The 24,110-nt window shown below is 35.7% G+C and overlaps 1 protein-coding gene across 1 annotated transcript in view; it reads left to right on the top strand.

Annotated features, from left to right (window-relative positions):
* The window catches only part of PRKG1 (protein kinase, cGMP-dependent, type I), a 31,938-nt gene extending 8,850 nt beyond the window's left edge, over positions 1–23,088 (top strand). Inside the window, exons 3-8 of the mRNA XM_008593241.1 lie at positions 6,079–6,220; positions 7,422–7,585; positions 13,858–13,980; positions 14,066–14,128; positions 16,841–16,907; positions 18,544–23,088. Coding sequence (XP_008591463.1) covers positions 6,079–6,220; positions 7,422–7,585; positions 13,858–13,980; positions 14,066–14,128; positions 16,841–16,907; positions 18,544–18,642 — 658 coding nt within the window. The 3' untranslated portion in view covers positions 18,643–23,088. The remainder of the gene's footprint in view (positions 1–6,078; positions 6,221–7,421; positions 7,586–13,857; positions 13,981–14,065; positions 14,129–16,840; positions 16,908–18,543) is intronic.
* Positions 23,089–24,110: the final 1,022 nt, after the last annotated feature.

Genomic DNA, 24,110 nt, shown 5'->3' with positions numbered 1-24,110 from the left:
GTACTTTCTGGGATTTTTGTATTTCTGGTATCTTTTTTTTGATGTTTATTCATTTTGGCAGGGGGTTTCACAGTGCCCAGGTTTGACCCTATTGGCTCAGTTGGCCTCTAGTGACTTGTGTGTGTGGTTGCCTCGAGCCTTGGGCCTCTCCAGGGAGGCTCCTCTCTGGTCAGCTTGGGCTCTGCTGGGCTGCTGGATCACGGGACGGTACCACAGGGTGTGTGGCCTCTTTTGAGCTTCCACTTCCCGTGTGGAACTTCTCTCTGTTCTGTGTTCCATGTGCTCTGGCCCTGGCTGCTGGATCACGCAGTGGCGGCCCCACAGGTTGTGTGTTTTCTGCTGAGTCTGAGCACTAGGTGTGGCTGTTGGACCTTACCGAGGCAGCCCGCAAGGTGTATTTTTTCCTGCTGAGTCTCTGCCTCCGTAACCAGACACCTCCCCTCTCTGAGCTGGGGCGTGTCTACTGCAACCCCATCTATCAAGCCCCTGCTCGGCTCCGCCCCGCCCAGGAATACTTTCAGGTTTCTCCTAGACGCAGTCTCCCGGTTGCTCTGGGTGGCTTTGTAGCACTGAGTGGGGCTTTCTCAGAGTGAGCTCCTCGGGGGAGGAGCCCGCAGCACACAGTTCCTCTTTGAATCCCCCCGGTGCGGATTGACTCCAGCGCCCACCAGAATTCAGCCCGCCCGTATTCAGCTCTCTGGCAGGCTCAAGTGAGCTCGGGAGCATTCCGACCACACTTTTCCTAACCAGAAATCGGCTAGGCGTTTTTCTGAACTGGTGGCCAGTGAGGTGGTATCCGCCTCCCGGCAACAGGAGGTTTACCGGGGGTGGAGCCCCGGGTGCAGTGGAGTAACAATTGGCCCGGCCCGCTTCTCCCTGTCTCCCGATGCTGGCCAGGGGTTCCCCACACCACCAGCCCCACTGTAGAACCGTGGAGGGAGTAGGAGGGGAGGCCGGCCCGCAGGCCCTGGAAGGCCCCACGCCGGGTCAAGCAAGTGGCAAGGCTCAGTGAGGAGCCGAGCCAGGTGAGGGAGGCAGACCTGGCTGAACCAGCCGGCTCCACCCCCACCCGAGAAAATGGAGGCAGCCCTGGGGCCGGTGGCTGGCCTGGTGCGGTAGGCGGAAGCCGGACGGGCATGGGGAAGCCCTCGCAAGCAGGGCTGGGCTGTGGGTCACTCACAGAGCTGGACAGTCTGGGCGGCTCTCTCTCCGTTTCCGCATTGGTGTGGACCCCGTCTTTGGTCTCTGGTCTCTGCCGCTTGGGGCTGCTCACTCGGTCCCGCGGCACGGCTTGGGCACTCTCAGGAATCTTCTTTTGTGTCAGCCCTAAACTTTGAGTCTGTAGTTGCTTTTTTATAGTTGTAGATTAGTTGTTCCAAGACTTATTCATTTTTTGTTGCTCTTGGAAATTCAAATAGCACTCTGGCAGCTCAGCGCACACTTCTTGGGCTCGCGCTGTCTTCTGGCGCCCCCTCTCCAGACCCGTTGCCATCTTGAATCGACCTTCGAACAGGGTCAGGGCCATTGAAAAGGCGTTCGCTGCCTGCTCGCCACCACCCGCCAGTCCTCAGCCAGGACTTCTGAGGGAGATGTATTTTGATTTGTCATGGTAGCAAAAGGTTGCTAGCAAGAAGCATCTTACCTTAAGAGCAGATGGAGGGATAATATCAATGGATGGTCATTTCTCTACCTCTGCCAGGCTGCTTTTCAATCTTTATTTTTTTCTTTCCTTTCATCATTTTTGTGTCTGGAATACACAGTTGCTGAGTCCTCTCCATGTATTTAATATTCCATGAAGAAGCATTGTAGAGAATTAGTGGCTACCTGATTCTTCCTAAAGATTCAGAGGTGCTGAAGCCTCGACAATAAAAGAACTATTATATATAAAATCGCTTTGGAATTACTATCCTCTGTCTACTTTCTTATATATGTAGATGTAGCTTAATGCTTTTGTCCTATGTGACTTTTCTTTCTCTTACTCAAGAAATTGCTGGGGGAAAAGCATAATTTTATACATCCAGGCTCCAATTAATTTTGCCACTAACTAGCTTTCTGTTTAAATTGAGGCTAAAAATGTTAAAGATTAATCGTTAGAAAGAAACAAAAAAAATGCCAAGGGAAAGATTATGCTATTATGCTGTTAGTCACAGTATATATGAAGATATCTGTAGTCTATCAAACCACTTTCTTCAATTCATTCAATGTTCCTCTGGTGTCTGAGAACAGAAGCAGTAAGGAGAAGCTATTCTAAAAGCATACAGGAAATGTATTTGGGATGATCTGGGTGACATTTTTTTTTTACTGACCTGGAAATACCTGTGAGCTTCAGTGATTTAGCACAGGAAGTCTCTAACAGCAGCCCGGACATCCTTCTTCTCTCACACTTTTTCTTCTCATCAGCATAGAAAAGGAACACAGAGCAGCTCTTGAATCTGGGTGACATTTTTTTTTTACTGACCTGGAAATACCTGTGAGCTTCAGTGATTTAGCACAGGAAGTCTCTAACAGCAGCCCGGACGTCCTTCTTCTCTCACACTTTTTCTTCTCATCAGCATAGAAAAGGAACACAGAGCAGCTCTTGTTGTCAAGAAGTAAGAATGAAAAGGACATTTTTTATATATAAACAGAATTTGAGGACTATTAAATATTTTCATACCTTTGAGATATGAACTATAGCACTGAAATGTTAACTGTTCCTATTATTCCCCTGGTTTATTATTTATTAGCTATCACGTTTTATCTTCATTTGTGACTTTTTGTCTTCCGCAAGTTCTGTTTCATGATTTGGAATAGATTGGTACGAATTATATTTTATTCACTTTCCCTCCTTAACACTTAAAGACTTGGCAAATCCTGCAACTTTCTTAAAAATGTAAATAGTTAATATGATTAATAAGTATATATTAGTAATTAAATCAATATATGATATTAAACATAACATATTAGCATTTATATATTATATATTAATATTAATATTGAATGAATATTCTAATCTGATGAAATTTAATATCCGAATTATTTATTTACTTAGAATTCTTTAATATGTGTTCATTTTTCCTACTGAATATCTTAAATAACTACTTAAGAAACAATAATTTTCAAATCTCACACTTCTCACTTTCTGATTACATCTTCCTGAATATGTCTTATAAGTCCCAGAGTGGCAAGTGACTTTATATGTCCATTCTTCTTGATCAGGATCAAAATGCTGTTTTGTGGAGGGTAATTATTTAAATTCCATCTTAGATGACCTAAAAGATGGCACAGATTGAAAGTGTTTCAAAGTGAAGCTATCTTCATACTAATTTAGCCTCCCTAACTTTACGATTGGCAATAAACCTGCAAAGTTTGCAACATACTTCAGGTTTACACACTCACTAATGCTTGTTGTTACTAGTCAATGCAAAAAGTGAACATTTTTTTTATGAGAGATGTTTTGCTTTTGTTACATTCTGACATTTCAGGACTCAGTTTATAAGACAAGCTGATTAAACATTGTGATTAAATTTTAATATGAGTCTATCAATAAATATAGCCCTTTAATTCTTTCAATCAAATTGTTATTTTCTGCCATCTAGCTTAGGCAACCATTCATTCCCAAAGAAGGTATAAGGGCTTATTTCTTACTTGTTTTAATTGAAATGGCACAGCTGTCAAGGCCTAATTTGTTATTTCAAAGATCTAAATATGGCAAGTGATTTATTTCTTATTTCTTAAGCTACTCTGGAAACTGTTGATAAATTAAGCTTTCATTTCTGTTTTAGATCAAATTTAATTTGTCATTTTTAATTCTAATAGTAATTTTTCATCTTGAGTCACCCTAATTTTATGCTTTGTGACTGCTTTCAAAATGTGTATTTTGATAAAATCCCCAAATTACCTAAATCAAATGTTTAGTGATGAGACCATGCATTGCTGGTAAACATTTTGTATGCATATGAGACAAGGCTTTCATTTAATTTTTAAAATCAGTTACAAATATGTTTATATATGGGACATATATAGATCTGTTGAAGAAATGGAACCCAACATTCTAGAACCTTCCAAATTCCAAACTGGCTCAGGAGCAGAGAAACCTTGAAACAAGTAAACAGAGCTATCAACAACTGAAGACCCAAAGATGTACAACATGTGGTCAGTTCACTTCATGGTGAAAAAAGAAAAGTTTTGATTGTCAGGCAATAAAAGGGTAATTTTTGCCCACTTACTCTCTCTGTCTTATCTCAGGCTCTCTCTGTGTGTATGTATATGTGTGTGTGTATATGAGGGTACTTCAAAAGGTTCACAGAAAAATAGAATTAAAAGATAATATGAATCTTCCCATGAGTTTTTTGAAGTGCCCTCATACATGTTGGTTGATTGATTGATTGAATGAAATAATAACAAAGGAAAAAACCTGGGCACCTAACTCCTTGGTTTTAGGACAGAACTTTTATACTTTAGCTGCTTTTTCATAGAACTCTTTAAAAAGATAAACTATGTTCTTGTTCTCTCTCTGAAGTAGTAAGCACAGTTTAATAATTCCATAAATTGAGAACATTAGTATGACCGTCAGCTTTTGAGGTGGTTGAGATGTAACATAAGAGACAAGCACACAGGCAGTGTTAGGTAGCATGCAACAAACATAGCCCCAGAGCTTGCTTTTATGAGAGTCCCTGACCTTTTACATTTTGGTGGCATTTACTTCCATTTCAAAATTGAGGAGTAAAGTCTAACAAATTGGGCAGTGGAAATATGTACATTTGTGCAAAATTCATCAGCTAATCCAAGTCTAAAGAAGCCATCTTTCAGGTCATTTTTCAGAAACATATTGTGTCTTCCAGAAAGGTGTAGTTGTTATTTCAATTACTAATGCCCCTGAGTTGTCACTGAAATAATCAGCTCTTCCCCAAAGACATAATCTTTCCTTTGGAACACAATTCTAGGCATGATGATATCTATGCCCATAGATACTAGAATATTTACTATAACTACTAAATTTCCTGAATCTTTCTTCAATAATAAATGAATGGAACAATTGCGAATTTATGTGGACAAGAGAAAGCTTCTTTGAGAAGAACTGCATCCATACCAGGAAATGAAAGAAATACTTTATGCTGCAATCGTCCTGTGGCTTGGAGCTATCCTTGGCAGAGCTAAAACTCTACCATGCTGGGTACTGGGAAAGGGGTTAGATCGTTGCCTTGAAGGTTCTATATTCTTTGCCCTTAATTACATTAAGTATGTTTGCCTATCATGAGCAGCATATTTCTTTCTATTGTAGAGATTATTTACCTTAAATAGTATGCATCCATGCATATGAAATTAACATACAGCTTTCACCACATTGAGTGCTGTATATGTCGCCAATCCCTCCTTACTAGAGAGCATTACAAAGCAAAGCAAACAACACGAAACAAAACAAAACACATGGAAGAGTTATTTTATTTCACATTACATGTCTTGTTTTAATCAGCAAATTGATTACTTCCTTACTTCAGGATTGTCTCACTGTAATCTGGGAGGGCCTTTTGAAAGCTTACAAATTCTCGTTCACTGTTAGAAGAAGAGATTATTTCTGCACTTATGACTATGGGCAATATATCTCTGCTTTCATTAATATTCAATTGTTAGTGGAACCAAATGAACAAACGCATTGTCTGTGTGGCAAGAGTAAATGCTTATGTGAGAGATCAATTTTTCATGAAATATCTGCTGAATTTATATTCTGAATATGCTGGTCATTAGCAGGAAAAACCTTGCACTGGGTTTTCTAAAGCATTTGAGGATCAAGTTATGGAATTCTCTGCTCTTAGGAAGCCACTAAGTACATGAAACCCTGCGTGTTGTCGAACCCTTCTTCAGTCCTTTCAGGAAATTAGATTTAACTATTCCCCTCCTAAGGGCAGAGAATTCCTCAACTTGATCTTCAAATACTTTAGAAAACCGAAGGAAATGGCAATCATGTGACAGTTGGGCAGGATGACCATTGGTCTCTGACTTAATTTTGGCAAAAGAATATAGTGAAATGAGGGGGAAGAAACCTTATTAGAGAAACTAATTTCTCGCATACTTTTCATTCCATTTTCTGTATCTCAGAGGTTCGTTTGAGGATTCTACAACCAGATTTTACACAGCGTGTGTGGTAGAAGCTTTTGCCTATCTTCATTCCAAAGGAATCATTTATAGGGACCTCAAGCCAGAAAATCTCATCCTAGATCATCGAGGTTATGCCAAACTGGTCAGTATGTTTCACACATGGTTTCTGCCCTGCAGTTTTAAAATGTTCATTTATAAAGCTGTGTTCATGTGCTAACAGTAAGATATCACTTTTCCTTTCCAATATTGTAACTTTCTTAAAAGCAGGTTTTAGCATAACAATTTTCAACTAAATATTTTTTTCAAATTATGCAGAAGTTATGAGAAATTAAATTAGCTAAGTTTGAATTAATAATACCCTGGCAAATATGTTTGCTGGCATATGTTCATAAACGTAAAAGGGCTTAGAGAAGTCCCTTTTTCTAGTCAGCCTTTTGCCATCCAAAGACAATGGGTATTTATATTATGGAAATCCATGGATCATTTTAATAGTTCAGATTTAAGAATGATGCTAATGGAAAAAATGGACTTTACAGGTAATGTTATCCAGGCTATGTTAATAAAAATAATAGGTCAAAAACTCTGAAGATTTACTGTGGAAGGGAAGTTCTCTTATTTAAAAATGAACAACTTTTGTGAGCTTTGGATCTGTCAGTGCCTGATTCTTTTAAACTTTTGGAAATTTTATTCAGCATACGGTTTGAAAAAAAAATCAAATCAGTGGTAGTTTATTAGTTGTAGTCTCAGTAAAATTGTTTTAGAAAAAATTAATTTTCTACATTTGAGGCTCCACCTTCAAAAGATTTCCAGAAAAATGAAGGTTACGTTTTCATTGTATCTCTGTTTATGTTTACCAAGGGCATAGTTAATATGTTACTCAGGTCCTACAACAATAAAGTGCCTTCTCGAATAATTAATACTAAAGGAATTATAAGCTTCATTAAATCCAGCAGAAATCATGTATCTTCTGGGAAAGATGTTAAATAGTCCCAACTAGTCTTCTAAAATTTTTGAGTAAAGGAGAAATTCTTCATTTCTTGTAAATTTCATTGGCGTCACAGGAGAAACAAAAATATTTACTGAAAGGCTTACCTTTATTTGGAATGACATGAATTTTATCTAATACTCAGATTTCAACTTTTCCCATCGAAACTGAGTTTGATCAGGGTGACTTTGTTTGTTTGCAATATAGATGATTCCTTTTAGAAGCTAGGACTATAATAACTTGCATCTGTTTTAATTTTTTCGTTGTTATCATCATCAGTATACTTTAGCAAAATTACTTATTGTTTTTTAACTTAATCATAAGTGGCTTAAATATCTTGTTTTTCTCTCTTTGTAAGGTTGATTTTGGCTTTGCAAAGAAAATAGGATTTGGAAAGAAAACATGGACTTTTTGTGGGACTCCAGAGTATGTAGCCCCGGAGATCATCCTGAACAAAGGCCATGACATTTCAGCCGACTATTGGTCACTGGGAATCCTAATGTATGAACTTCTGACTGGCAGGTATGGACATTGATAGGGAACTGCTAATAAAAATAAACCAGCAAACAGCTGCATACTCCTGCCCTTGTTGCTCTGATTAGACCATCTTAAAGTGCATTTTACCATATCTAGGTCCCACCCTTCAATTAGTTATGCAAATGACCAGGCATTCATAAAGCTGAGTCTAAAATAGTTCTTCAGGGCAACTGACTCAGCACCAATTTTTGTTCTTATCATTGCTAATTCTTTGTGTGTGTATGGGTGTGGAAGGACCCAGGGTCTTTCTGTGAGATTTTTGAGCTTAGTCGTTTAGCCAGCAATGAAGCAAGGGAGATGATAATCATATAAAAATATCTCGGGTCAACTTTTTATAGAGGTATGAGGACCTGTTAGCAATTGTTATATCTAAATGAAATGTGAGTGCTTTGCAGATTTTTTATGTAATATTATAATCAACAACAACTGAAAAGGCACTAGGGACATCATGAGGTATGAAACAGACTATAAGCTCCTCAAGGATAAATACTAAAAGAAATAAATATACCACCATGACATGTGCTAAGGACAGTAAGTAGTAGGGTCATTTATGACCTACAGGGTACAGAAGAGGACTAGGTTTGTCCAGGGGGGCTTTTGAAGAATATAAGAATGGAGCTGAGCTTCAAAGGAACAATAGCACTTAGATGTAGAGAGCAAGGGAAAGGGCATTCCAGGCAGTGACCTGACCTAAAGAGAGGGGCAGTAGTGGGCATGCACATGGAGAAGAGTCATGTAAAAAATAATCAGGGATCAGTAAGAGCCATCTTTTGAGGATCATGATTGCTGTACTTTAGTGTCTGGACTCCATCCCGAGAGGGAATCATTGAGTGTTTTCACACAAAGGAGTGAGTGACATGTGTCATGGTATTTAAGGAAAAACCAGCTGGTAGTAATATGTAGGGCAAATTGGAAGAGGGATGAGGAGGTTGGTTTGAGGATTATTCCAATAATTCATGTCCAAGAAGCTTAGAGTCTAGAATAGAGCAGGGGCAGAGGAAAGAAAGGGATAAATGTGGGGCAGCATGTGAAAGAATTACTTAAGAGAACTTAGTCACTACGGTGAAGATGAGAGGAAGACTTGGGACTTTTACACTCAGGGTTCTTTGTGAGGAGTCAGTGAATATACGAAACACTTAGATGAGTGTCTAGCACTTAATAAGCATTCCATAAATGGTATCAACTATTACTACTACTACCACTGCCAGGAAGAGCTGTGCTTTGATTTTTATTTGTGAGCATTTTACATTGTTACTCTTGAAATGTATATGTTAATTTCAAATAGATTATCTGTAACCTAACCTAATTTTACTCAATATTCTCCTTCTGTATAGAGGTAAGTTATTTTAAATGAATGACAAATTAAGTAGACATATAAAGATGTGAAAGATTTGGACAATAGAGAAGGTTAAATTTAACATATGTGCATATATGTGTGGATGGATGGATGGATAGATAGGTAGATAATCTTTCCAGTGTGCTTAGAATTGCTATAAAAACCAATCATATAATGAATAAAATCTAAATATTAACTAATAATTAAAGATGTAAAATAATAACCATCAATAACTAGACTAAAATATTAATCACAATTTCTACTTCTCCTTATGTGTTTAGAAATTTTCCTGTAATCAATAATTATTCCTTAAGTAATAAGGAAAAAAATGATAAAAACCTTATTCTTAAACATTGGCCTACACTAAACTGTAAGAAATCCTTAACAGAAGAATCCTTAATCTACTTTTCTAAATAACCACAGGGTCATGGAAGTTATGGAATAGCAGAACAGTAATAAAAATAAAGTGCTATAAATCACAATTTGTGTGATATGGCCAAAGCTAAACTTAAAATATTACATAAACACCATATATTATTAAAATCCTCTTTATGATAAGAAATAAATGAGCTTAGCACCCATTTCAATAAATAAAAAGAAAAACTTCCAGTCAAAGATAATAGAGAAAAAAACAGTCTTTATTTTCCATCTTCTACCCAGTGAAGTGATAGTGAAGATGAGGGAAAGGGACGGGAGAAGGCAAGAATAAAACATATAGAATGATCTTTAGTTACAATGAAAGTTTCACCAACCACAACTGCCAAAAACTGTGAAGAGTGGGACGAGACTAGGGATGACTCTGACAAACCTCCTTGGACCACAGGCATGATCCCAAAGTGTTATGCTCTTGAACGTCATACCTAATGATTTTTGATTAGAATCATAACATTTGCATTGCTGGATGGCTCTTAAAAGAGCAATGTATGTTCATGTAGAGACCCAGTTAAGCCCCACAGAATGGCAGAGGAACTGAGGTGAGGGTGGACTCCTCCACATATATCAGGTCTGCCTTGTAAGGTCCATAATGCTGGCCAATAAAATGACAGGGAGCAAAAAAAAAAAAAAAAAAAAAAAAAAAAAAAAAAAAAGAAAGAAAAAGAGAAAAGGGAGAGAAGCAGTCATTGCCAAGATTTCAGAGAACTCAGTAGGGCTTTGCTATGAGCACATGACCTCCTGATTGCCAAAAATTGAGGACAAAGGAAATAAATGATCTGGTGAGAAGTTTCGTAAGGCAACAAATTCTGGTGAAGGTTAGTGGATTTCACATTGCTTCCTTACCTCCGATCTCCCCTATTCTGTTCTTCAGGGTGGCTGGCCCAACTTAAGGATGGGTAATAATCAGAAAGTCCCCCCCCCTTTCCCCCCCCCCCCCCCCCACACACACCCCAACTTCTTTCTTACTTGCTGGTTTTGTTGAAGGATCCACAGACCCCCTCCAGACTCTGGAAAGGATGAACTTATTCCAGTTCCAAGTTTAGGTTCAACTAATCGATTCCAGTAACATGGCACTCCTAAAGCGATTGGCATTGAGTGAATTGGGCGCACCATCTAAGTAAAAATTGCAAAATACATTCGTAGAAGAAAATTCTCAGTGCCTACAGCAGGCACTCAACAAATAAGAATTGAATGAATAGAAAGAAGTCCTTATTTCTACTGATAGGCTTCCTGCTACTATGAAGGGAAACAGCCTTCGGAAGAAGCTAACACTGAGTATAGCAGAACGTAAAGCTGGAAAGATTCTGGGTCATTGAGCCATGAATACTACCTTCTAGAATTTGCCCTATCTCTGGACTGCCACTTTTGTGAAATCAGAGTCCTTCTTATTTTAATCAGTTTGAGTTGGTGTTTTCTGTTAATTTCAGTCGAAAGATGCATAAGTAAAAGGCAGCTAAAGAACACACAAGAGAAATAAATCAAAGACATAGGAAAAGTTCAGACAAATTTTTATCTACAATTACATTGCAGCTATTGAAAGCATGATCTCTCTAAAAAGTGACTTTGAAGATATTTGCAAGCGTTCGTAGATGACAAGAGAAGTAAACGAGCAGAGCTCAGGTACACTACAAAATTCAGAGTCATATTATAAGCGACAGAAAATAGAATAATTAAAAACATAGCCAAGGACATAGTAGATAGTCTTGGGAAAAATAATGGAAAAGGAAAAAGCATGTGGAAATTTATTACACAAAGAGGATATAGAAGTAAAAGGAAATAGAAAAAAAAACCAATTATGTGTATAAATAGAGTATTACAAATGGGATAGAAAAATATATTTAATTCCATAATAGAAAATTCATGGCATAAAGACTTGACTTAGTGTATCCTTTTGATCTGCAGTGACCATGGGAGAACTAATCCAGAATAATAACATCACAATATGTCCATGGGTAATTTTCTAAATTCAGGGATAAAGAATAATCATATTGGCATCAAAGCCACGAAAGTATGTCATGTATGGTGTTGGATGACAGGAGGATTAGAGTTCCAGTTGGCCTTCTCTACAGCACCTTCAGTGCCAAAATGTAGTATATCAGGAACTATGTAGTTCTGAGGAAGACAGAGAGTATAAACTAAGTAATGTATACAGTTACGTTATTCTTAAAATACAAGTTCAGTATATAAAGTGTGCACCCCAGGCTTTTCTCAAAACACCACTACTAGTCAACAAAAAGATGAGTCAAAATAAAATACTCAGGAATACAGAAACTGTTACAAGGATTCATTATGAACGTTAAATCTAATTAGAATTTAGATCAAATAATTTAAATTTGGGTCATTGAACAGAATGTAAATATTTTAATCTTTGGCAATTGTAAAATAATACTAAAATCAACAAAAACTAAGGTGGGAAAGGGAAGGTATAAATAACTATAGGCATACTTATTTCTCAGCATTCATAATTAATCATCTTAAATAATTTTTACAGATGAAGCATGTCGTTACAAAAAAGGTTCACATTTAAAGTTTTTAAAAATTTTTTCTTAACTTTAGAGAAATCTTTTAGAATTAATATTGAGAATTACATTTTTGAGATTTAGCACTTCTTTCAGTTTAACTGAAGTAAAATTAAATGGAATACTTTTTTTATTTTAAAAAGCATATATAATGTAATCCTGTGTATCTCCATCTACACAGAGACATGTAGGAAATAACGTTCATCAAATGTTGATTATTATTAATATTTTGGAGTGATGGATGATTTTACTTTCTTCTAAGTAGTCATATATTTTATATATTGAATTAATATGTTAGATTGAACATGCATCACTTGTAATAACCACAAAAATTATCTTTAATAAATGATTTTAGTTTTCTAAGTTAAACAAATCAATATAAAATAAAACCATAAATTAGAAAACCTTAAATTAATAACATCGGAAATCCAATATGTGCTTCTTCCTCATTTTTTAAAGTAAAAATTCAAACTGGCAAGTTAACTTGAGAGTAAAGAGAATATGCAATTATAACATCAAATAAAGGGAAAATTTTTAAATTCTAAGAGAATACTAAATAGAATTGCACGTTTGTACATTTTTAAAAGTGATTTAAAATTGACAGGTAATTACTAGCTAATGACATATTAAAGTAAATAGAAAGTACTTGTCACAGAAAATCAAGGCAGATGCCATCACAGCCCTCAGCACAGCAAATCTACTCCTCCTTATTTTAAGTTAACTTATTATTTTTAGCATGCTCAATAAAAGGAAATAGTTTGAACTGCTATTAATATATATGAAGGGCAAAAATAAAATAATCCGTAAGATTTCTTCCCCAAAGGGACATGAACCCTGTATTAAGAACCCTGTGTTAATTATTATTAATTTCCAAAGAAATTATTTGTCAAGGCATATCATAATCTCTCCTTTAAACTGTGGGAAATTTGAAGGAAAGATTTGACTTTAGTCAACTCTGTATTCCTTGAACCTGGCACACAACCCACTCTAAGGATGGATTGGTAAAAAATAATCAACAGATGTGACTCATAAGGGATTGGGTATTACGCTCTTGCTAGCAAAGAGGATGCCTTGTGTTAGATTATCTTCTGAGGACTGATGATCAGGGAGAAAAGAATAAGAAGAAAATTATTCTGTACAAGCATTAGTTGAGCCCTATATATTGATCCCTTATTATGTACGAGGCACTACTCAACTTAGGGAGTACCAGTGGAGAACAAAACTGAGGCTGGAGGGAAGACAGTCATAATACCCATAATCACACAATGAAGAGGTGATTTACAAAGTGCAACAAATGGCATAAAGGGTGCTATATGAAAGTACGATAGGGGACTCATTTAAAATTTAAACTTAAGTATTAGATTAGATTGTTAGATTATGTTGGTTGATGCAAGTTATGTTAGACTAGGTTGCTCAGAGTAGGCTTTTTGAAAGAGCAGAATAACATTTAAGCTGAGACTTGCTAAAGTGAGGCATTAACTAGATAAATGTGGGAAGAACCTCCAGGCAAAATAAACAATTCCCCAGGTGGAAAAGTGCTGGATCCCAGTGAGTGAGGACCGTGATGGCATGAGATGGGGACCCATCACTCATGTTCTTGTGGCCGATCCTAGTGATTTGGAATTTCATCCAAGGGTGATCAGAGAGTCAATTAATGTGAGAACGGTCAGAGAGTGGAAGAGACATCTTGAATGACCAAGAACAGCAAGAGGGGTTAACTACCCTCAATAAAAAGAAATAAGGGGAACATCAGATAAACTTGACCCATCTATGGTTTTGCTAAGTGATTTACTTGGAAGGGCTTCTGTACTGTTTTGCTGTGAATTAAGTTTCATTCTATTATCATTACAAATATAAGCCCCCAAATAAGAATTGATGTCATTTGTGGACTTCATAACAATTTAAATTGCATTCTTATTTAAAAAATAAAAGTACAAAATATCTCTTGTCGTGTCTCGTTCTTGCAGCCCACCGTTCTCAGGCCCAGATCCTATGAAAACCTATAACATCATATTGAGGGGAATTGACATGATAGAATTTCCAAAGAAGATTGCCAAAAATGCTGCTAATTTAATTAAAAAACTATGCAGGTAAGATTTTAAACTACATTATTTTTCAAAAGATCATAATGTTACAAAATTAAATTTTTTAACAAAATTATTATTTTATTCTTAGGGACAATCCATCAGAAAGATTAGGGAATTTGAAAAATGGAGTGAAAGACATTCAAAAGCACAAGTAAGTGTTCTTTTCTTGTAACTTTAGGTTTCAGAGTTTAGAAAACCTGATAAGAATTTCCCCAGGGTTGTTTTTTAAGTCATTTGTGTATAAATGATATATTTAGCCTATAGGAACATCCAAAGAGAGAATGTAGACTGGTTAGCCTTTAAAAGTCTTTTCTAGTTGTGTGTCTGGAACTTTATTTAGATATATCTAATGACTCTGTGACATTACAAACAACAAATTCACTGAATTCAGATTCTCACAACTCACACTAGCATGTTTTCCTCTCTGGCACAAAGAGGAAATGTGTATTTTTAATTTGGGAATTCTATTCTCCACCAGAATATTCAAACAAAAGTCCTCCACTGTATCATACATCATTTCCTAGACTAAGGCAAAATATATTTTTCTAAACATTTCCTAATTGAATAATATGGCAGAAAAAAAATAGAGGATAACCTTTTTTAAACAATAGCAGTGCCAAAAAGAAAAAAAAAGGAAGGAAAAAGAAACAATAGCAGTATCTTAAATATCAGACCTTACTGTTAACTGGATGTTCTAAAAGCTAAACTAAGCTCAGATTGGTTTTTCTCTATTAGACTGTCTGTGTAGCACTCACAAGAAATTCATGTCCCCATCAAAGGTACTTACTGAAATGCCTATGAATATCTTTTTTTCTTCTCTTTTTTCTTAAATTTATTTTTTATTGTAACATAGTTGATTATACATATTTGTAAGGTACAGAGTTGCCTGTGTACAATATGTGATACTGATATCAGGATAATTAGTATATTCAACATTATACAATGTAATCATTTTTCATGTACCTTTACCAGTTCCTCCCTTAACCCACCCCTCCCCGTATCCCACCGCTGGTCACCTCAGTTCTGTTCTTACATTTTGAAAGGTTAGCATATTATTGTGATTGTTGTATCTTTCTCTCTCTTTTTTATTTGTTTATTTTTTAGCTCCCATTTATGAGTGGGGACATGTGGTATTTCGCTTTCTGTGCCTGATCTATTTCACTGAACATGATTGTCTCTAAGTTCATCCATGTTGCTGCAAATGACAGTATTTCATTCTTTTTTATGGCAGAGTATTATTCCATTATATACATACACAGTGTGTATATATATATATATATATATATATATATATATATACACACACACACACACACACATGGAATAATACTCTGCCATAAAAAAGAATGAAATACTGTCATTTGCAGCAACATGGATGAACTTAGAGACAATCATGTTCAGTGAAATAGATCAGGCACAGAAAGCGAAATACCACATGTCCCCACTCATAAATGGGAGCTAAAAAATAAACAAATAAAAAAGAGAGAGAAAGATACAACAATCACAATAATATGCTAACCTTTCAAAATGTAAGAACAGAACTGAGCAGTACATATATATATACACATACACAGTAAATATATATATATATATATATATATATATATATACACATATATACGTACACAGTATATATATATACTGCAATTTCCTTATCCAGTCATTTGGCAATGGGCATTTAAGTTGGTTCCAACTCCTGGCCATTGTAAAAAGAGCTGCAATAAACATGTGGGTGTAGTTATCCCTTTGACGTGATGATTTCCATTCCTTTGTATATACCCAACAGTGGAATTGCTGGATCGTATGGCAGTTCTATCTGTAGTTTGAGGAACCTCCACACTGTTTTCCACAATGGCTGCACCAATTTACAGCCCCACCGACAATGTAGAAGGGTTCCCCTTTCTCCGCATCCTTGCCAGTGTTTGTTATTCTCTGTCTTTTTGATAATAGCCCATCTAACTGGGCTGAGATGATATCTCAGTGTGGTTTTGATTTGCATCTCCCTGATGCGGAATGACGTTGAGCATTTTTTCATGTGTCTGTTGGCAATTTGTGTGTTTTCTTTTTAGAAATGCCTATTCAGCTCTTTTGCCCATTTTTTAATCAGGTTATTTTTTTTTTTACTGTTACGTTATTTGCATTCCTTCTATATTCTGGATATTAATCCTCTGTCAGATTCATAGTTTACAAATATTTTCTTCCACTCTGTAATACCTATGAATATCTACAAGGCCTGCTAAGGATTTGGTGTAAGCGTGTGCTGATGGTGAAAACTTTCAAAGACAAAACAAAAAAACAGAAAAACCTTAGTGTTATTTAATCTTCATTTTCACAGAAAAGTTGTAAATGAAATACCTTTATTATATTTAAAAAGGAAAAAAAGGAGAAAAATGAGATACATAAAGACTAATACAGTGATGTGCAAAAGTTAATTAGCTGAGGCTGTGCACTGAATCAGCGGCAAAGGTGGAAAATTAATTTTCTGTGTTGACTTTCACGCCCTGATTCTACCTCTTTAAAATAAACTATCCTGTAAGGCACAAGGCCAGGCATTTTATGAAATTTATTAAATTGTAGTGATAGTGTAGGAACAAGGTCATGCAAACTTTCTGACTGAAATTACAAAAAGAAAAAGAGTTGCACGTTAATTTGGTTTTTAAAATTTGACAATTATACTTTCTAATATTTGCATTTCACAAATTAAGCTAGTTTTTAAAAAAACTGCAATAAAGTAGAAAACATTTTGTCACATGAAAATGTTTGCCTAACTGCTTTCCATCAGTCTGGTACATCACTTACGTTGCAATGAGTTTTTAGCTGAGGTAAAATGCCTTTCTTTAACTGTCTGTTTTTACTTTCCTAGATGGTTTGAGGGCTTTAACTGGGAAGGCTTAAGAAAAGGCACCCTGACACCTCCTATAATACCAAGTGTAAGTAGACTTTCCAGCCTGTAATTGCATGACATGCTTGATAGGTTTATGTCAGTCAACAAAGATCTGTTATGTATAAAGTTTTATCATGTGATCAGATTAAATAAAATAGAGCAGTACCACATTAAAATAATGACATATTCTAAAATTTAAGCTTAAAGCCAGATAAATTTGGGAATGGTTACTGTATAGGTGTTTTACCATTATCTTTTTTAACTATTCATTTTAATTAAAGCTTATTTATGAATAAAAGTTAATGTTTAGTATGGAAAATGTTAGTCATATACAGATGTAGACAGAAGGGTATAATGAGGCTGCAGCTGCCAGTTCGTCAGCTATGAATTCCTGGCCAATGGTTTTTCATTTATGCCCACACATAGTTTCTCCCATCCTCCCTCCATGTTACTTTGAAGCACTCCCAGGAACAATTGTGTTTCATCCTTCCACTAGGCTCTAAAAGAAAAAGATTCTCTCTTCTTAATGATTCTCTTAAGATTCTCTCTTCTTTTAAAAAAAAAAAAAAATCAATGTATCAGGTTTTTTGTTAAATAACCAGTCCATAAATAGTGGATGCTTGCACTATATCAGCCTTAAACAGATTTCAACTAATTGCATTTATCTTTTTACTCAGTACTGCCTCTATTGAATAACATGAGCTGCATCTTACTTAAGGGGGAGAGGACTGCTTTGTGGTCCTGGGATTTTCATTTATATGCTTCCACTCTCCAGGACTAACTTAAGACTGCTCTTTATACATATTTTCCTTACTTCTAAGATTTATTTCTGTCCTAATATTTGTTTATTCATCAACAAGACAAAAATGCCATCACTATGTTTCACATTACAGATGTTAATTGCATTCATGAAGTTTTGTTTTTAGAAGAAGAATAGAGTAAGAATCTAGGAGGGATAAATATTAAACTTGAATTATTCTAACCTAAATTTATCAGGGGACTCCTTTTAATATTAAGTGGGCTTTTATTGATGCCCTGCAGATTGGACTTTGCCCAGCAACTTTGCAAGAGTTTTTCTTGAGTCTAGAAATGGCTTTCTGTTATACTTAGAATAAACACACAAAATCCTTAAGATTGCTTACAAGGCACTATATAACCTGACTCCTGCCTACTTCTCTTCTTACCTCATTCCAGTCCCCTCCCCTCTTACAGAGCAGTCCTGTTGGCCTCTTTTGCTTACTTCAAAGCATGGTGCACTCTCTCACCTCAGGACCTTTGCATGTGTTATTCCCGCTTTATTGAACTCATTGATTCTTAGGTTTAAAATAATACTTTTTCAAAGAGGCTTTACATGATTGCTCTTATATCCTCATGGAACTTTGTATTTTTTTTTTCATAGCACTAGCCAAAGTTTATAATTACAGATAAATTTTTGTGATTACTTATTGTAATCACACAATTTTTTACTGACTAGAGTATAAACTCCGTGAGAATAAGAACTGTGTCAATTTGTATCCACCACTGTCTCCCTAATACAAAGCACAATACCTGCTAAATAGTAGACACTCAAAAAAATACTCATTGAACAGGAAATGAAGAATGCTTTTGAAAATTCTGGCTTAGAATTCTACATTTAAAAAAAAATCAGAAACCTTTCACTGTTCATTTTCTCTTATTTACAGGTTGCATCCCCCACAGACACAAGCAATTTCGACAGTTTCCCTGAGGACAGTGATGAACCACCACCTGACGACAACTCAGGATGGGACATAGACTTCTAATGCATTTCTCTTACCTGCTTCTGCCTTGCTGAAGACAGCTTTTTCTGAGACACAGCTGCCAGCAAACCTGAGGGAAGGAGAGAAGATTAGTGCTCGGGGTCACCATGATGCCTTTGATCGATGCTGCTCCAGTAACTACAGTGGCATTTGAACTTATTGCTTAGATGACAATAGTGCTCTTTACATGTTTTCTGTTTGAACCTAAAATAGCAGTTGACATGGTGGTCCTGAAGCAAAGCCTTTCACCAGTAAAGAGATGTTTTCTATTGTTGCAATGATCTTGCTTTGCTCTGATTATAATTTGAAAGACTGTAGGAAACACTTCAATCTAGTAAGAGTCTGTACCTTGCTAGAATTATCAAGAGGATGAAAGAATAATATATTGGGTACGATAGATTACTATGGTACAGAAACTGGGCTCTTTCCTTTCTTCAAGTGAAGGTTGTGGAATCTGTTACTGCAAGCCGGTGTACATACCGTGCAAAAGAGGACCACACATCTGTCGGTCACAGAGTTCATGTTAAACCAGTGCTAGAAGTTTCATGAATTTATCTCCCAGCAGTGCTGATGACAAGACTGAATGTTACCTTTTCTTTCTGACAGATTTTAAAAATTGATATGATAAAAGCACAACTGCTCTGGATTCTGCCGAGAGTTCTCATAGCAGGTCTATATGCGTTTTCACAGAGGATTGAAAAAAATGCATGACATTTGTTTGTTTCTTTTTGATAAATTGGCATGACAGAGTGAGGAAAAAAGCAATTCACAAAACCATTTCATATTCTTAAGAATATTGTGCTTAAAGATGGTCCTCGAAATAAATGAGTAGCAGCCAATTGGTTTTATTTATTACCTAACATACCCTCAAACTGAGGCTTAAAATATTCCCTTTTATAAAAATAAACTCTTGGGTTGGGAATGGGGTAGGGTGGGGAGAGATTAAGACCCATCCAAAAAATAAAAATAAAAAAACTATATAGGTGCTATGTATATCTTTCATCTGTAAATGTCAGTGTCTGAACAGACAACACAAATTCTAATCATTACATGTGTAGCCAGAGATTCAAGCATTTTCACTAAATTTATTAAACCAAACTCCTGTCGAATTTCACTTATACAGCATATTCTAGGGTTAAGGGAGAAAGGTGATTAAAAACTCATTTCAACATTAGCTTTTTGTCTTAGGCCTGAACCAAAAATAAATAAATAAAAGAAAAGAAGAAGAAAGAAAGCACAAGGTCAAAGCTATTAAGATTACCAAACCAGGAACTTCATTTACTTGAGGTCAGGGAATAAGACAAGAAGGTAGTCAGGTGTTGATTACCTTTGCATGAATGATCGGATGTGAGTCCATGCACTTGTCAAAGTGGGAAGTAGACAGGAAAACAGGAACTGATTTCCTAAAAGTAAATTTTAGTGAAATAGAACAGAAATCTTACAATCCTGAAATTTCACACTAGCTAGAAAAGACTAGATAAGAAAATATCAAACAGATTTTCTTTTTTCACATGAGGAAAAGAATCAGCAAATTAAACTGAGTCCTTTGTTGGCAGACCAGTTGACTATTATTAGCTGTCATAAGTAGCAGAGTCATTTGGGAGTTTTTCCTGGACAAATAGCATTATACCTACACAGACAAATGCATAACCTTCCAAGCTGTCATTCTGATTTGGAACTATGTGTGAATTCAGTATATTAAATAGAGGTTTGCTTTTTTCCAGAAGGGATTTAAAAAAAAAAAAAAAAAAGATCAATCAAATGTAGACATTTCTGCAGGGAAAAAAGAAACAAAAAACAATTAGATCATTATACCCTAGCCAAGAGACATATATTATGAATTTTGTTCAAATTTTACATACTCAAAATTACTTTAGAATATGGTATCTTATGAAAATATAATACTCTAAAAACCATATGGAGTATAAAAGTACTAAGGCTATATTACACTTAAAGTTCAACTAAAACTTTGATCCTAGGATATTACTATTATTCTTGTGTTATTAGAGTTTTCCCTCCTATACAATTGCTCAAAACTGATCTATTACCTAGTATGTCTGCTTTCTTCTACAGATTTTAGAATATAAAATTAAACATACCCACCTAAAATCCAGCTATGAACACGATTTCAGAAGTTTTATATTACTTTTAATTGGGCTTTTAAAAATAAATAATTCCAACATTTTAGTTAATGTTCAGTAATTTTTGTTGAAAAATAGTGTGGTTTAGGCATGCTAAAGGCTTGCTAAATATTAAATTTATCTTGTCTTTAGGACAGAGAATCTGCCTCTGCAACTTTTAAAATATCCCCAGAGATTAGCACTTACTGTAGATTTTGGAACTGTGGTTCAAGTCTAAGACAACCAATATGTATGAGTTCTATGGAGAAGGAAGAAGTAGCATTCAGCACGATGGAACTGTAGATGGTTTCTCCCACTTGTTACTGCATCTTTGTTCATTTCACCATGGCATGGCATTAGGATGTCTAAAGCAATCACCAAAAAATAAAGGTGAACTACATCTTTCAAGAATTACTAACAGAAAACATTTACCTAATTTTCAACATTGAATTTTAAGGATATAAATCTTGTCTTAATGAAGACACTAGGGCTAAAATTCATGGTCAACTTCATAAAGTGCATCTCACCTGATTTCTGAATCTTTCATGCCCCCTCTATTTTCTTACACTAAAAGCATCTGGATAAGTTAGCATAGTAACAATTTGTTTGATTTGTTAACTGACTTTCTTGTTAATACTTCAAGTACGGGAAATAAGGGCTTTCTGTGTGTCTTGACTCACGGGAAAACTGAAAACTGCCAAGGGAAGGAACATCATAATATTTGAGATAGATTGAATACAAAATGATTTTTGGAAAATTGCTATAAATTATTTTTATGTTTGTATCTTTATTATTAAGATATGAATCAGATCCATTTAGCATTTAAAACAAATTTATGTTGGTTATATTCTTTATAATTCATAATTTTTACTTAAAATGATGGGACATGCATGTGAATCACACATGTATAATAATATATAAACTCAACTATTGAATTTTTCTTGTTTCATTTCTAAATGACTGAACTGATGGTGAACTTAAATTTATAGAAGTCAGCTACCATATTGAAAACAAGGATGTTAGAACTGATTTCGTACAATAGAGGTGATCTGTGCATTATCCATAACAATGTTTTCTTTCACAACAGGACCACAGACAAATATTTATGTAAATAGAGATTTTTGTGTGATATTTTGTGGTACATATAACTTTTTTTGGTATTTCACAGCATTATGATTTCATTTTGTTTGTATTGAATAATGTTTTTAGGTCCAAGTAGACTTGAATTAATGTCATAATTGTCAGTATTATTGAAAATTATGTCAACTGTACTGTTATTCATCTGTCCCATAGTTTAGAACATGACCTGGCTATCTGGCATTGTTGCAAGTGCCTTAAATTCATGGCATCCTATTAAAAAAACAAATTTGGTGTTATGCTGCATGACAAAGACAAACACACCTCAAAATGTTGTCCTTTCTTAGCTTGCTGCGTTTTACAGTTCTTTCTGCTAACAATTTATAAGCCTTTATTATATAATATTGATGAATTACAGAAATGATGAAGTTGTTCTCTTATTTCTGTTAAATGTACCAGAGCTGTGTATCTGTTAATGAGATACAGCGTCATTTCTGTGAAATGTATAAATGTATGTGCAGGTCAAATTAATATATGACATACTATCAGTCTGTATACAGGTATTCCTGTTTTGCTAAGCTGTGCAGATTCAGTAAAAAAAAATCGTGCAGTCAAGTTCTAACATTTTTCATTTTATAGACTCCGTTGCCAATGGCCCAACCCAAATGAACAATTGGAAATGACTGCTAACCACACTTCGTTATGAAACCAATGATGAAAAAGTACCTTGGTGCACCACTCAACAAAACAGGATGCTTTCCCTGAGTTCTTGCATATGCAAATCATTTATGAGGCAAGTTTTTAACAGACCTAGAAAGCAAAACATTGAGTGTGGTGTTAGCCCTCCTCTTTATGTGCCCCTGCACCAACAGACAGAGCTCTGGGACCGTGACAATGACTCAGAGGTTTGGGCTTTCTGAATAAAGGGACATTTCTTTAAGCATCATCTATCAAATTTATTTCAATGTTTGATGTTTTTACAACTGGTCAGTTCTTTTGTATTCTTACAGCTATGGTTATTTGATTGTCCTCTTACAATTTGTTCTACATGAAAGAGTCCTTTGTTAGTCAGAATGCAACAAACTGTCATCAAATGGTCATTGACCACTTGCACTCTTTTGATGTAGATTAAAAACTTTTTCATAAACTTAACCTGCTTTGATTTGCTCTGTATTTTTCCTGCAGCTGTAATTGCTGAGTGCCTGTTGTATACTTTATAGAGTTGAAATAAAAAAAAATAATTACTTTTGAACTTAGTTGATGTTTAATTCTAGGCAAGATTCCATGAACAGAATTGGTAATATCATACTAGAATTGAAATAGTATGTAGTGCTTATCACTATAGCAATGTAGAAAATGCTTATAATCCAAGAGTTCTCCATGAAATAATGTCGCATTATCTAATATAAAACAAATTCAATAATTCAGTTTTAAGAATTCAATGGGAATAATATTGGGCCATCCACTGCGAGTAGTAAAGAAAATACACCCACACAAACCCAGAAATCAGCAGTATCTGTGCACCAGTACTACCACCATCACCACCACCACATACCCCCTTTTTGGGCTACCCATAGTCAATTTTTGAACTAGGCAAACAATCAAAGGGACAATTCTTGTAGCAGTATCTGTGCACCAGTACTACCACCATCACCACCACCACATACCGCCTTTTTGGGCTACCCATAGTCAATTTTTGAACTAGGCAAACAATCAAAGGGACAATTCTTGTGTATTACTATATGCTAGGAGGGAATTATTTAATACGAAAAGCAACTTCATGAATCTTTGTCTAAGGTTTGTTCACCTTATCCGTCTGTTAAGCTTTATATGTATAAAGAATATAGATTTGGAGAACAATGTGATTACAACACACTCAACTCTCCAAAATCCTACCAAACATATTCTTCCTACATCCCCTTGTTCTTCACTGCAGTAAACGATGCACAAATTAAAACTGGCTGCAGCATAAAGATTCCCTCAATTTGATTGTTTTTGTCTTGTTGACATCACATTTCCAGTGACAGTGGGCTGAAAACTCTTGTCTAATAATAAATAGAAATGCAGTCCAGTTAACTTTCTTAGACAGAAGCAATAAAACAACTTGAAAAAAAAAGATACTATGTCACCATAGTATATCCAATAATATTACAATAATATTATTTCTTCTGCAAATAGAACTGTAACATATTGTTGGTTCCTCGCCACCGGGGACCAACAACACAGGGCGGGAAGAGGACCCCGGGCCAGCCGGCGGTAACCTCCCGTGGGGCT

Source organism: Galeopterus variegatus, unplaced genomic scaffold, assembly GCF_000696425.1.
Source record: "Galeopterus variegatus unplaced genomic scaffold, G_variegatus-3.0.2 Scaffold8918, whole genome shotgun sequence".
Lineage (NCBI taxonomy): Eukaryota > Metazoa > Chordata > Mammalia > Dermoptera > Cynocephalidae > Galeopterus > Galeopterus variegatus.
The sequence above is the reverse complement of the archived record's forward strand: the minus strand, read 5'-3'. Positions and strand labels throughout refer to the sequence as shown.